The sequence below is a fragment of the Myxine glutinosa genome, chromosome 12 (assembly GCF_964187855.1).
Source record: "Myxine glutinosa chromosome 12, kmMyxGlut1.1, whole genome shotgun sequence".
Lineage (NCBI taxonomy): Eukaryota > Metazoa > Chordata > Myxini > Myxiniformes > Myxinidae > Myxine > Myxine glutinosa.
In genome coordinates, this window is record NC_136272.1 from 75,397,964 (window position 1) to 75,413,370 (window position 15,407).

A 15,407-nucleotide genomic window follows, 5' to 3' on the forward strand; every position below is an offset into this window, starting at 1 on the left:
TTAACGTCTGAAGGCGGTGACAATGGTTAAAGCGAGGTGAAAAACCTTGAGCGATGCGCAAATCCTGCGCGAGGTAAAAATGGCCGACGGCCCGTTCTCGTGGCGTAACGGCACTCTGATGATTCTCTCTGGAATCAACCGCAAAACCTGTCACGCAGGTTTATCTGTCACAGCAATGACAACTCTGTCGCAGGAATCCCTTTCCCGGGAAACCCAAAGTTCACTCGTGACCCTCGTTCGTCAACGTTCGCTCAGGACCTTGAAGCAGCTCGGCTTCTTGTCCGACTCACTCGCCTCCGCCTTCTCCTCCTCCTCTTCCTCTTCGTCGTCGTCGTCCGGTTCCGGTTTCATTTAAAACATTAACTTTTTTACCTTTCAAAAATAGTAATCTCTATTTCCCTTAAATGACAACAATAATAGTACATGGAATCAAAAATGTTTACAGTGGATGAAAACCACAACAACGGAAGTGACGATTCCGTAACAGGGAAGAAGAATATTATTTTCCTTGTTTTTATTATGCCTACGCCGACAAAGTCACCAGAGCCATTGTGTTTTTGGGTTGTCTGTCTGTGCGTTCGTCCACCCTTGATAGGTTTTCTTTACCGTGTTAACTTAAGAACGGCTGAGTGGATCTAAGTCAAACTTGCCTTAAGATTTCCTTTTAATATTTATATTTATAGTTAACATTAAATCTAAAATACAAATTTTACTTGTTTTAAACTAGTCTTGAAAATAAATGCATTTGCAGGCCTCCCATAAATTAGCATCTGTGAGTAAATTAACCACTCATGTGTTCCTATTTATTTTGCATGTCATTGACATTTACCTATTTTGCGCCACTACCAGGGCCTATTGGAGCTTTGCTCTTCATTTTCCTTTGGAGTCGCAAACGTTTTTTTCTGCATTGGATTGCAAGGATCAAAAAATGTTGCAGTCCCAGCAAAAGGATTCTGGTGGCCTATCATCGCTCCCACCATTTGATCTGTCAGCCTCCAATTCACTGGAAAGTTTATCGTGAGTCTCCCACCTGTTCAACAACAACACAACAACATGCATTTTAAGGGCATTCTCCCTGCTAGAGTGGGGGTTAGCCAGAGCGGGGGTTAGCCACCTGTTCATGTCGCTTTTATTGATGATGAGAGAAATGCTCACACAATCTTTGTTATTGCAGGATGTGCCAAACTTCCACCAACTGTTGTATTTCCTCCTCTTCTGAACTGATTTGGTCTAAGTCCTAATCACTAAGATTTAACAATCTAATGATAAAGAAAAAAAATAACATTTATGCAATCCATAATAATAACATAATTTGGTAAATTACAATCACACAAAAACACGAGGCAAAAATTCTGACTGGCCTCAACTGTCTATGCAAATGTCTATTCCAAGTGCCATGGGTCCTTCCCACCTGTTCCTCATTCTAAAATAACTTCATCCTCTATTGGCAGGAAGACTCATCATGGTTCTAGGTATGGGGCATTGCAAATACTTTCTCATGTCTAAATAGTTCCATATTGAAACCAGGAGCGATGGAACGAGAATCCCAGGGTGATGTGGACTCGCAGCGAATAATATATAAGGGGGGTTATAATTACGAAAAGGATGGTTGTTGACTCCCTTCTGGAGCTCATCCACCCTTTGGCATATGTTTTGAGTCCTGGCAGTGTGTCACAGTCACCCTCCCCACGAGCAAAGCCAGTGAGGGGTGTCAGTTTAGTCGCCGACAACCCGACCATGCGGCAGGTAGCACTTGGTTACATGTTACCAGTGGTAGTTCCAGAAGACTGACCTGACGTCAAAAACTGACCTGTGATCTTTCACATTTGTGTTTTTGGCGTATCTTTATCTTTCTTTCGGTGTATGTACCTATTGGGGTGACTTTAATAGGTTTCTCGGTGTTGGTTTTTCATACCTGTGTACAGAATCGTCGGTTTCTTTCGTATTGTGTATTCTGAGGCCTAGTGTAGTGCTAGTAGTAGTAGGCTACCGTGTCCTCAGACCTTGGCTTGAGGCTTTTGTTTTTTGTCTCAGCGGTTCTTCGATCGCGCTGCAACTACTGTCGGTCTCTGTTTTTCACGGTCTTTTCACCCATACTCCCTTGTTTTAAAATCTAAAAAAAAAAAAAAAAAATTTTTTTCCTTCCCTGTTCTTATCCGCTTGTACGTTCTTATTTGTTCTTTCGTTCTTCGTTCTTTTGCTCTTTCGTTCTTCGTTATTTGTTCTTTCGTTCTTCGACTACGTTGTTCGAGATCACGTGATCAAGTTGTTAATACATGTTTCATCTGTCCCCTGAAGAACTTTATTATTATGTCATATTCTATAACACTTTTTTCTACTTCTTCTATAAAAGGATGCTTTCGACTTGCTCACCAATTCTATTCATTCAAAAAAAAAATTCCATCTCTTACAGTGCATCTTTCATTCATTCCCTAAACTCTCCAGAACTCCACCCATCCTTCAGCGTCCTCAAACGTATTTTTGACTCGAATGTCTCAAGAAACTCATTTTGCAATAAATGTTCGTTTCCCATAAATCGTACACTTTTCAAAATCCAATCTCACCCCTCCCCTCCAAATCTTCCCCATCACCCATCTCTGTCAAATCTTCCCCCTTGCCCCTCCCCCCCAAATCTTCCCAAACACCCATCCCTTTCAAATCTCCCCCCCCCTGCCCCTTCCCTCCTAAACTCCCCCCACACCCCTCCCCTCCGAGACTCTCCCTCACTCCTCCCCTCCTAGACTCCCCTCTCACCCCTCCTCCTCAAAGCGTCCTCCCCGCTTCTTCCCCCTTCCAACTTTCACCTTCATCTTCCTCAACCTTCTGCCTCACTCTTCCCCCTCCTCAAATAACACCTCACTGCGCCTCACCCAAACACCATCAAACCTTTTGTCCGCCCCATTCTTCCCTTTCTCCAAGCTATTCTGTAATCTCTGACACACCTGCAACAGCTCTCCCTACCTCTTCCTCCTCTTCCACATCCTGCCCTACCGCTCCCCCCCCTGTTCTGTATCCGATGCTCCCGCTTCCTCTTCCTTAACAGTATGGACCTCAAACATCCGGGGCCTTCGCTCAAACTTAACTGATCTCTCCATACAGGTTGCTTCTGACAAACCAGACGTGATCTGCTTAACAGAAACCTTCCTCCTTCATGATGTCTCTGATTCCTTGGTATCTCTCCCAGGTTACTCCCTCCTCCGGTATGATAGACCTGAGCCTCGTTCTGGAGGTGGGGTTGCTATCTTTATAAAAAACTCTCTTCCTCACTCGCCCTGCACTGCCCTCTCTCCACCTCACCCCCAGGAATACCTTTGGCTACGGCTTCCCCTTCGCTCCCACCTTTTGTTCATATGCGTGTTGTACCGTCCACCAAACAGTGATGACTCCATCTACATCTCGCTGTCTGATAATATGGACCAACTTCTATCTACCCATCCCAACTCTCTCTTCCGCATATGTGGTGATTTCAACTGTCACCATGCCAGTTGGCTGGGGGTGGGTACCTCTCTCACCAGCCATGGCTCTTCAGCAAAGGACTTCTGTGACTCACTGGGACTGACACAATCTGTCAATTTCCCAACCCGGATCTCAGTCAACGGAGAATCTTCTCTTCTGGACTTGGTTATGACTAACTTCCCTGAAAATGTCTGCTGCTCTTCTTCTGCTCCAATCGGCTCTTCTGATCATGTGCTTGTTAAAGTGGACATCTCTCTGACCATTTTCAGAGACACTCCTCAGCGTCGACGAGTCTGGCATTTCACTCAGGCCAACTGGCACGGTCTTCAAGCAGCCATCAATCATCTGGACTGGTCTCCCATCTCTACTGCCTCTGACATCAACTCATCCTGGGAATTCTTCCAAAGTAAATTGCTCTCTCTCATGCACAGTTTTATCCCTTCTCGTCTTCAGTTGTCATACCCTTCCTCCCGTCCATGGTACACGGAATCTTGTGGTGAGGCTATTGCCCAGAAACAACTTGCTTTCGTCTCCTGGAAAGCAAATCCAACGGAAGGAAATCTCATTTCCTTTCACAAAGCCCGAAACAAGTGTGTGTCCACCCTCAGGAGAGCCAGGAAACAATATCTCTCCGTCCTCAGGACCGAACTCTCTTATCTGTCTCCCTCTTCCAAATCCTGGTGGCGTCTGGTAAAATCTGTTTCTGGTGTTTGTTCCCCCTCCATCCCCTCCCTCACCTTAAATGGCCACACGGCTGATTCCGCACGTGAAAAAGCCGAATGCCTCAACTCTGTGTTTGCCTCTAAATATTGTGTCCCAAACCCATCCCTCTCTGTACCCACCGTACCCAGTCGTACCCAGTCGTACCCAGCTGCTCCTGGACTCTGTGTCCTTTCCTCCTGATAAGGTGGAAAAGTGTCTGTCAACCCTCGACTCTGATTCTGCAACTGGACCTGACGGCATCAGCCCACGTGTCCTAAAATCATGTTCTTCCGCTCTTTCACTCCCTCTCTCTGTTCTCTTCACCCTCTCTTTTGCTCAAGGTCATCTTCCATCTGCTTGGAAATCTGCCACCATCACCGCTTTGCACAAAAAAAGGTGCAAAAACAGATCCCAGCAACTACAGACCAATCAGCCTTCTCCCAATTATCAGCAAGGTCATGGAATCCATCATTGCTTCAGATATGAAATCTTTCCTCTTCTCCAATGGCTTGATCTCTGATCATCAATTTGGTTTGAGACCTGGACACTCCACTCTGGACATGCTGCTTCTGCCTTTCTCAACAATGGATGGAGGTCCTCAATGCCAAACAGGAAATTAGAGCAGTCCTCCCTTGACATATCACGTGCCTTCGATACAGTCTGGCACCCCGCTCTGCTCACCATACTCTCCTCTTTGGTATCCATGGAAATCTCCACGCATGTCTGGCGGACTTCCTCTCTAGTCGTAGTCAACGTGTGGCCCTGAATGGGTTCTACTCTCATCTCCTCTTCCTGTTCAGGCTGGAGTTCCCCAAGGCAGTGTTCTGGGCCCTGTGCTTTTTCTGGTCTTCATCAATGATCTCTCTGACTCTCTTGAAAATCCTCTCTATCTCTTTGCTGTACGACTCTACTCTCTGTCGCTCCATTCTTCATCCCTCAGATCGGCAGTCTGCCAGCCTCCTCACTCTCCTAGCAGACCTTGACAAAATCACAGACTGGGCAAAACAAGTGGAACATGTCTTTCAATCCTGACAAATCTCACACTCTTACGATGTCTCTCCGAAAAGACCGACTGGACAACCCTCCCATCCACTTTCTGAATAATCCTCTCCAAGAAGTTCTGTCACTCAAGCTTTTGGGTCTCACTATTTGCCATGATCTTTCCTGGAAAACCCACATTTCAAATCTGGCCTCCAAAGCCAGTCGCCGACTGGGCATCCTCCGTCGTGCGAAGTCCTTCCTTGGCACACCTGAGCTCCTCACCACATACAAGGCATTCATCCGCAGCTCAATGGAATACTGCTCTCCCCTCTGGGCTGGTGCTCCTGCCTCACACCTAGCTCGCCTTCGCGCTGTTGAAACCAAAGCATTCAGAATCATTGGAATCTCCCGCGATGAAGCTAACTCCAAGGGCCTCTCACTCACTCACCGCAGGCAGGTTGGTGGTCTTTCCGTCTTCTACCGCCTCCTCTCTGGCCTTGCCCCCCCCCCCCCCAGCTCTCTCTGGGCTCTGTCCCGCAAATATTCCTACAGGTCGCACAAGATCTGCCTGCAACCCTCTTTTGGTTAAACTGCCAAAATCAAGACTTTCTGCTCACCTTCACTCCTTCATTCCTCTTTTCTCCCACCTCTGGAACAAACTCCCTCACTCTCTTCAATCCCACTCCACCCTCCAAGTCTTTAAAACAGCTGTTCACCACCATCTCTTATCTTCCCCCATCCAAAACCTTGATCTTTTCTACCCCCGCTAATTTCACCCCAATTCCCCTTTTTGAAATACCAACTTCTGTCCTGGAAGTCCTTGGTGTCCTTGTGCTTTATACTTCTCCCTCCCCCCCCCCCCCCCCCTCTTCCCATGCCTCCTCCCACCGGGCCTTCTCCCTTCCACACATCTCCCTGCTCTCGGATGTTGTGTTTGTGTGCTTCCCCTTTTCTCCCCATCTTGTCTTCCGCTCCCTCTTTTTGTGTATTTTGTTTGTCTGGTGGATTTGTTTGTGAAATAAATGTTAGCTCTTTCACGAGCCTCGATTCAGTATACAAAAAAAAAAAAAAAAAAAAAATGATTCGTCAAAAAACATTTTAAAAATCGTTTTGCAGATCACATCTCAATTTAGAAGCGTGTGATGTTTTCTCTCTTCTACTTATCTCTTTTCTCTCTCACACACTCTCACGTGGCCTTTAATTGAGATGAAAAGTAACACTGGGTTGATGTCTAACGCGGGCAGAAGCATTACCACCGACGCATTTGAGACAAATTCAATTTTCTAGTTTTTCATTCATTCACTTTAAGGCTTAGTCACCTGAGAGCTATTTGTTTCAGTGCTGCCACATCCGTATGGCCTCACTGTCACCTCGATTGTTACACCATGTATATGAGGAGGCATCTTAGGCTCAATGTAACCCTGGTAGTCTTGATGATACATTGAGGTATTATTGTGATGTGTCCTTTTCAGTACACACGTCTTGCTTCCCTCCTCCCATGCCTCCATATTACCGTTTATTACTGCTGCGAGTGATAGTTACCTGTTTCTGAAATGTTCTGCAAGCTGAGTGCAAGTTTTCCACAGAGCCCACCCATTTCGACCTTAATTCATATGCATTAATAAATGCATCAAAATGTATCTAAATGTCACCATTCTGTTAAGGTTTGTTGATCTGAAATGGACGTTCCCCGAACCTGCAATTATATGCAGTACATTCTATCCCTAAAGCGTACTATGTTTTGGACAGTAATATCAAGAGTTGGGGAGATTGCTGAATCTTTTCCTGTAGATGCCAAATTTTTAATTGCTTTGCAAATAGCATAGTGTTTCCTGCTTCTATTGCATTGTATTGTCGCTCAAAACGAGAAATGGTGTAAACGAGGAATGGTGCGGCATGAAATAAATTTCTAACTGATGTTCTGGCTTTTCACCCCAGGAAACTCAGCATCATAAATAATGATTTGAGAAACCAACCAGCAAGGGGTAAGTACCATCAGGAATAGCAGTGTTGCATATTAATGCAAAGTTGCAATGTATCTTTTTGGGGAAGTGTGAAAGATTTGCACACACTATACTTTTGATTATTATTTTTTATCTTACCTGGAGCATAGTTTCCGGGGAGCTTATGGGATCGCGCATCATCCGTCAGTCCGTAAACATTCGCAAATTTTTATTCTCTGAAACTGCTGACGGGATTGTGACCAAACTTGGCTAAAATGATATTTGATATGCTGCAACTCAAATTTGTTCATGGCATTAAAAAAAATCGAGGTCTAAGGAAGCAGATTCCCTCCTCCCATGCCTGCTGCTGGAAGTCAAAGTAGGGCCAGGTTTGTCCCCCTCTCCCCCTCCCCCCCCCCCAAAAATAGGTACTGTATTTGGTTTCTTCTCTGAAATTACACACGCTATTTCGGTGTAAATTGACCACAGCCTTCTTCACCGGTGGTGTACCAAAGTTTGTTCACGGCATTAGAAAAATCGGGGCTGAAGGGTGTCTACGGGATGGGGGGGGGGGTGGGTGTAGGGTTGCCCTCCAAAATAGTTTTTTTTTCTTTGTTTACAAACCTGTGATTGCATTGGTATGATTCTACATGCTGCCCTGTCTCCTTGCAACTACTGAAGTTGGTTTAAAATACAGTGATACTGTTTAAAATACGTTTCGTCGGTGTAGTATACTTTATTCTACCAGGTGAGCGCCCAGAGGTATTGCCCGTATTTTTATTTTTGGCATGGATAAATTCAAACAGTCCACCCAAATCCACGTCAATCCACGGTGGTGTACCACGTCAATCGACAGGTCGTTTGGTTATTTTTTTTGATGTTTGATTTCAGAAATTCAAAAACTTCTGCCAGTCGGTGGATTTTCACTTATTTTTCTTTCTTTCCAAATTGATGAACCTATTTGAATAATTTTGTCCTTCCCAACCCCCCTCCCCCTCCTCCCCCCCCATGAACACCAACGATGTCAACACTACTGAGCTCCTATATCCACTGACAGAACTGTTGAGTCATTTGTGGATGTTAGAAGCGTCAGGTTGTTGTATGTTCAGATTTGGTCCGTTCTGTTTTGATCTTCGCTGACTTTTTTTCTTTTGTGTGCTGTGTGTTTGGGCTCCTAGTCCCAGTGAAGGAAAGGAGACGTACATGCAGCACAACAGACAACCTACAGCGGTCACGTAGCGATCTGGACGTGAATGCTGCCGTCAGCTCGAGCCAGTGCCAATCTTCTGGTGCGTCTTCTTACCGTGTTTCTACCACTGCGTCAAGTACGTTTTTTGTTGGAGCCAAACCAACTTTGCTTACTTCTGATAAGAGGATTAATCAAGTGCAAATATGAGACTTTTCATTCTCTAAGCACATCTTAGTCATGTGTTTGTTGAAAGACCAGTGCTTTTAAAGTATTTTAGCCATATTAGCAAATTACCAATGAGGACAAACGTTTTACTGGCACATTTTGCTTGTAAATGCAACACATTGCTGTATATACACTGCCTATAGAAAGTCTACACCCCCTTTCAAAATTTTCACCTTTTGTTGCCTTGTAGCCTGGAATTGAATTGTATTAAATCAGAATTTTCCCACTTTTATTAACACATCGTAATCCACAACTTCCAAATGAAAAACAAATTCTACAAATTTCATAAAATTAATAAAAACACAAAACCAAAATATCTTTCTTGGTTGGATAAGTGTCTACCCCCCTTATCATAGCAATTCTAAATTGGCTTAGGTGTAACCAATCACCTTCAAAATCACACACCAAGTTAATTGGTCTCGACCTGTGTTAAAGTGTAGTGATGCTGATTATTTCAGAATACATCCTGCTGTTCCTGCAGGTTTCCTTTGCTGGGTAGTGCATTTGATTTCAGAAATTTAAAAACTTCTGCCAGTGGATGGAAAGAGGGTGCCCAATCAAGGTGTGCAAAGTTGGTAGAGTCCTATGCCCACACACTCACAGCTGTAATTGCTGTCAAAGGTGCGTCCACCAAATAGTAACTCAGGGGGGTGGCCACTTATCCAATCAAGAAAGACATTCTGGATTTATATTTTTAATTAATCAGCATGACAACGACCGAAAGCACACAGGCAAATCTACACTGGAGTGGATAAGGAACACAGCAAAGACTCGACCATGAGCACCAAGGAGCTTTCAAAAGACCTTTGGGATAAAGTTGTGGAAAGGCACAGATCAAGGGATGGGGATAAAATATTTCAAAGGCCTTAAGTATCCCTTGAAGCACAGTCAAGACAATCATTAATAAGTGGAAGGCATGTTGTATCACCAAGACCCTGCTTCGATCAGGCCATCCCTTCAAACTGGATGAACAAGCAAGGAGACTGATCAAAAAGGCCACCAAGAGGCTAATGGCAACTTTGAAAGAGCTGCAAGCCTTTATGGAAAATACTAGTCACTGTGCATGGGACAACAATATCCCAAGCACTCCACAAGTCTGACCTGCATGGTAGGGTGGCAAGAGGGAAGCCGTTACTCAAAAAGCCCACCTTGAGTCTCTCTTGATGTATGCAAATAACTCTCCAGAGATTCTGAAGCCATGTGGCAATAAGTTTTGTGGTCTTTCGAAACCAAGATGGAACCTTTTGGCCTACATGCAAAACATTACGTTTGGCGCAAACCCAACGCAGCACATCACCCAAACAACCCCATCCCTACTGTGAAGCATGGTGGTGGCAGCATCATGTTTTGGGAATGTTTCTCATCAGCAGGGACTGGGGCACTTACTTGCAGGATAGAAGGGGAAATGGATGGAGCAAGCTACAGAAAAAAAATCCAAGAGGAAAACCTGCAAGAGGAAAAAGTTCACGTTTCAGCATGACAACGACCCAAAGCACACAGCCAAAGCTATAGTGCAGTGGCTAAGGAACAAAAAGATAAATGTCCTTGAGTGGCCCAATCAGAGCCCCAACCTAAGTCCAATCCAATCGAAAATCTGTGGCATGACTTGAAGATTGCTGGCCATCAATTCACACTTATCCAAGCAAGATATTCTGGATTTGCATTTTAAATTAATTTTCAGAAATTTATAGAATTTGCTTTGTGGGTTACAGTGTGGAAATAAAATTTGAAAATGTCTGATTTAATATAATTTCATTCCAGACTATAAGGCAACAAAAGGTGAAAAATTTGAATTTTTTCAAATTTTGAATTTAATTTGAAATAAAATTTGAATTTGAATTTCAGGAATCGCTTGCCATGCAGTGACAATAGCCTGCTGCAATTCACGCACAGAGGTCGGCTGCTGGTCCAAGTGGTCGATTTGACGCGTTAATTCTGCCCACAAGTTCTCTATCGGATTCATATCCGGGGACATGGCAGGCCACTCCATATGCTCTACACCACGGTCAACAAGAAAATGTTGGATCATGCGAGCACGATGAGGCCGTGCATTGTCATCTTGGAAGACAAAGTTTCCTCGAAAGGCTGCATCAGCAAATGGAAGCAATGTTTCTTCCAGAATGGCCCTGTACTTGAACTGGTTCAGGTTTCCATTCAGAACAACCAGGTCAGTTTTGCCCCCTGCATGAAAAGCAGCCCAAACGGTCACCCCACCACCTCCAGCTTGGACTCTTGGCATTATACAATCTTTGTGTAGGCTTCATCCAGTGTGTACCTTGGATAAGAATAGGTACGCCGTATCCCTGCGTGTCGTAAGAGGCGACTAAGAGGGTTGGCGTCAGGAAGGGCATCCGGCCATAAAAATATTGCCTCAAAAAGAGAACCATGACAATTACACCTACATGTCGGCAGGGTACAGCCCGAAGTGGAGATCGGTTTCTGAGGTTTGGGACATGGAATGTAGGGACAATGACAGGGAGATCAGGAGAAGTGGTGGAAGTATTGGTCAGAAGAAGAGTGGACATATGTTGTGTGCAAGAGACGAGATGGAAGGGAAGTGGTGTGAGAATGGTGAAGGGTAGGCAGGGACAGAAATACAAGTTTGTGTGGCAAGGGTGCCCAGAGGGCGTGAATGGTGTTGGTGTCCTGTTTTCTGAGGAGTTTGTAGACAGTGTGGTGAGTGTGACTAGAGTGAGTGATAGGTTGATGATGGTGAAAATGATGATTGGAAAGCTCTTGGTGAACGTCATCTCGGGATATGCTCCGCAGGTTGGTCGAAGCGATGAGGAAAAGGACAAGTTCTGGTGTGCGATAGAGAAGCTGATGGAAAATGTGAAAGATGAGGAAGTTGTTGTGGTAGGAGGAGACCTAAATGGACATGTGGGAAGCAGTATGGATGGTTTTGACGGAGTTCATGGGGGTTACGGATATGGTGTGAGAAATGGAGAAGGTGAAAGGATTTTGGAGTTTGCTGATGGAGCTGATTTGTTGATTTGTAATACTCAGTTCCAGAAAGAGGATAATAAGCTTGTTACATACACGTCAGGTGGGTCGACGACAACCGTTGACTACCTGATGGTGCGTAGGCGAGATAGGGGGCACCTCCGGGACACAAAGGTGATCCCGGGGGAGGAGGCTGTTTCACAGCACCACTTGGTTGTCTGCGACATAAGGGTGAAAGGTGCGAGGAGAGCTCGGCGGGTGAAGTACCAACCGAGAATGAAGGTGTGGAGGTTGAAAGAGGTGACAGTAAGGGAGGCATTAAAATAGAGGCTGAGTAGGGTCGAGGATGATGTGGTTGAGCTTGAAAGTGGTTGGATGTCAATGAAAGCTAGTCTGTTGGGAGCCGTTGGTGAGGTATGTGGATGGACAACAGGACCACCGAGGCAATCGGAAACATGGTGGTGGGATGATGAAGTTGGAAAGAGGATTGACGAGAAGAGGAAGAAGTTCAAGGAGTGGCAGAAGGCGAAGGATACAGGAGCAGAAACAGCAGAGCATGAAAGTTGGAAGGCTGCAAAGAAAGAGGTAGCAAAGGAGCAGGAGGCATGTAGGAAAATGTTCGGAGAACGCTTGGATGCGGAAGAGGGTCAGAAAGCAGTATTCAGGATTGCAAAGCAGATAACGAAAGAGAGATGTGATGTGATGGGGGTGAGTTGCTTGAAGGATGAAGTGGGACAAATCGTTGTCGACCCAGATGGAATTAAAGGAAGATGGAAGAGATATATGGAAATGCTGTTGAATACAGAGAATGAATGGGATGGCAACATAGAGAGTAACCCAGTTTTAGGACCGGCAGAGAAGATAACTGAGAAGGAAGTTGAGGAAGCGATAAAAGCAATGAAGGGTAGAAAAGCGGGAGGGCCGACGGGAGTTGTGGGAGATATGTTGAAGGCAGCAGGAAGTTGGGGTGTGAAGAGAATGACAGAGATCTGTAATCTGGTGGTGAAAGAAGGCCGCATTCCAGTGGATTGGGAACTGAGTACCCTCGCCCTCTATACAAGGGGAAAGGTGACCCTCTGGAGTGTGGCTCGTACCGAGCGATAAAGTTATTGGAGCATGGAATGAAGGTATTGGAAAGGGTGTTGGAGAGGAGGATAAGGAAGAAAGTGAAGATCGACGAAATGCAGTTTGGATTCATGCCAGGAAGAGGAACGACAGACGCGCTTTTCATTGTGAGGCAGTTGCAGGAAAAGTACATGGAGAAGAGGAAGAAGTTGTTTCTTGGGTTTGTTGATCTGGAGAAAGCATTCGATCGGGTTCCACGCAAAGTATTGACATGGGCATTGAGGAAGTTAGGAGTGGAGGAATGGTTGATCAGAGTCGTGATGGCAATGTACAAAAGAGCGCGCACAGCTGTAAGGACGAAGGACGGGAACAGTGGTGAGTTTGAGGTGAAGGTGGGAGTGCATCAGGGGTCGGTACTAAGTCCACTACTATTTGTAGCTGTGATGGAGGTGCTGGCTCAGAACGTAAAGGAGGGTTTACCGTGGGAGTTGTTGTTTGCAGATGATCTGGTGTTGATTGCGGAAAGTATGGATGGACTGAAGGAAAAGATGAACACGTGGAAGGAATGTATGGAGACAAAAGGTCTGAAGGTGAATATCGGAAAGACGAAGGTGATGGCAAGTGGTAAAGCATGTGGTGAGGTGGAAAGAACTGGGAAGTGGCCCTGTGCTGTGTGTAGGAAGGGTGTCGGAGTGAACTCCATTCAGTGTACAATGTGCGCTGAGTGGGTTAATCAAAAATGTAGTGGTCTAAGAGGGTCATTAACCAGTGTGGCAGCTACATTCAAATGTAAGGTGTGCACAGAGGGAGCTGCAGATGGAGGAAATGTTGAGTTGGATCTTGGAGACGGCGTGAAGCTGGAAGGTGTGAAAACATTTTGCTACCTCGGAGACATGCTGAATGGAGAAGGTGGATCAGACTCGGCAACGGTTGCTCGAGTGAGATGTGCATGGAAGAAGTTTCGGGAATTGAGTGGCGTGCTGATGATGAGGGGAGTGTCGTTGAAGCTGAAGGGAAAGGTGTATGCTGCATGTGTGAGAAGTGTTATGATTTATGGGAGCGAGACATGGGTAATGAACGTAGAGCAGCAACGAAGGTTGGAAAGGGTGGAAATGCGAATGGTTCGACGGATGTGCGGAGTATCGTTGAGAGAGAGAGGAAGACAAATGATGAATTGCGAAAGATGATGGGAATAGAGCCTGTGATTGATGCTGTGAAGAGGAACAGGTTGAGATGGTTTGGCCATGTGTTGAGGAAGGATGAAAGTGACTGGTTGAGAAGAGTGATGGAAATGAATGTAGAAGGAAGTAGAAGACGGGGAAGACTGAGAAAGACTTGGCTAAAGATGGTGGAAGAAGAAATGCGGGCAAGGGGGTTAACAAGGAGAGATGCAGAAAATAGGGCAAAATGGAGAAGATTGTCATGGGGACCGCAAGGCTAACCCCCGCTCTAGCAGGGAAAATGGCCTTTAAAATGCATGTTGTTGTTGTTGTTGTTGTAGGCTTCATGCACTTGTCTGCGCACTCGGACGCGGCCATCTTGACGATAGACCAGAAATCTAGACTCGTCACTGAAGATCACGTGATTCCAGTGTCCTGGCTGCCATTGACGGTGCTCTCTGGCCCACTGCAATCGGCGCTGGCGGTGTTGTCTGGTCAAGCGTGGCTTTCTCAGGGGACGCCTGGCACGATAGCCTGCTTGAACCAGTCATTGGTTGACTAGCCTTCTGGATACAGGCACATTTGTCAGTTGCTGCCACTCAGCGTTAAGCCGATTAGCTGATTTGGTACGGCCATTGCGGACTAACCGGTGCAGCTGGCGATCATCCCTCCTTGTGGTTCTGTGGGGACGTCCTGGCCTCGGTATTGGAGTAGGGACACCCCTCTGAGCATTTTGTTTCAGGATCTTTGACACCTGACCTTGAGTGATGCCATACTGCCGAGCAATAGCATGCTGTTTCATGCCGTAATTTCGTAAAGCCACCACTCCATGACAAACAGCATTGTCGAGTTGACGGACCATCTCCAGAGGAAGCGGCAATAACTTTTGGAGACGTGCAGCAGTTGCGTTCTGTATTAGTGGAAAACAACAACCCTTGTATACCCGACTGTGAAGCCAATCATCAAATGCACCTGTCAGTACATTTTGCCACGCCACCTGTGATATAATCCTGTTGTTGACTTCTTGCTGCGACAGACAATCAGTGACATGGTTCTTTTAACAAATAAATCACCAAAGTGTAAATGAAACTCACCAGATTTATATACTGAGTTAAGAAAGTAAACCCAAGTCAAGAAAAAATATATATTCCATATTAAATGCCAAGTCTGTATAATGAAGATGCGTGGTTTCCTCTAATGCTCAGGAATTGTCGAATTCCCTTGCACATTTGAATCATGAGGTTGAGCAGTATTTCCATCACCAAACAAGTAAGAAAATATATAGCATGAATTCTGTGAACGTTTAAAATGGATTGGAAACCCCGCATTCAGTGGCGGTGATTAGAGCATCTGCTCTCTCATAGTTCAGTGGTTAAACCCTGGCGGAAAAATTTCAAAGGCTTTTAAAAAAAATCGTACATGCTGCTTCCTTCCTTGACGCTCAGCATTTGAAAGGATGGAGCATGGACAAACAACGCCTGCAAGGTAATGGCAAACCACCGAGTATGACTTGTCAAAATTTCTTCGTCAGGATCAACACTCTGTAAAAAGTAGGCCACATCAAAATAATTTTTAAAAGGGCAAAATGATGGAGGTGAACCCTTGAGAACTATTGTTGGTTTTGTAAATATTACAGAAAATGAAATGTAGGCATTAATAAGCCAGGTCTGATGTTGGACATAAAGGAAGAAGAATCTGTTTCCCAACATTGGATGAGGTATCCCATAGGCATAGGCCATAGCG

General features: G+C 45.3%; 1 protein-coding gene across 9 annotated transcripts in view; it reads left to right on the top strand.

Annotated features, from left to right (window-relative positions):
- Nucleotides 1–15,407, top strand: part of LOC137415094 (CLIP-associating protein 1) — a 208,179-nt gene that overhangs the window by 107,048 nt on the left and 85,724 nt on the right. For 5 of the 9 annotated variants that reach the window (XM_068100652.2, XM_068100653.2, XM_078766027.1 and 2 more), the window contains 3 exons: nucleotides 850–1,017; nucleotides 7,078–7,124; nucleotides 8,261–8,407. In XM_068100652.2, the coding sequence (XP_067956753.2) occupies nucleotides 850–1,017; nucleotides 7,078–7,124; nucleotides 8,261–8,407 (362 nt within the window). The remainder of the gene's footprint in view (nucleotides 1–849; nucleotides 1,018–7,077; nucleotides 7,125–8,260; nucleotides 8,408–15,407) is intronic. The other 4 variants (XM_078766028.1, XM_068100655.2, XM_078766031.1 and 1 more) reach the window with 1 other exon arrangement.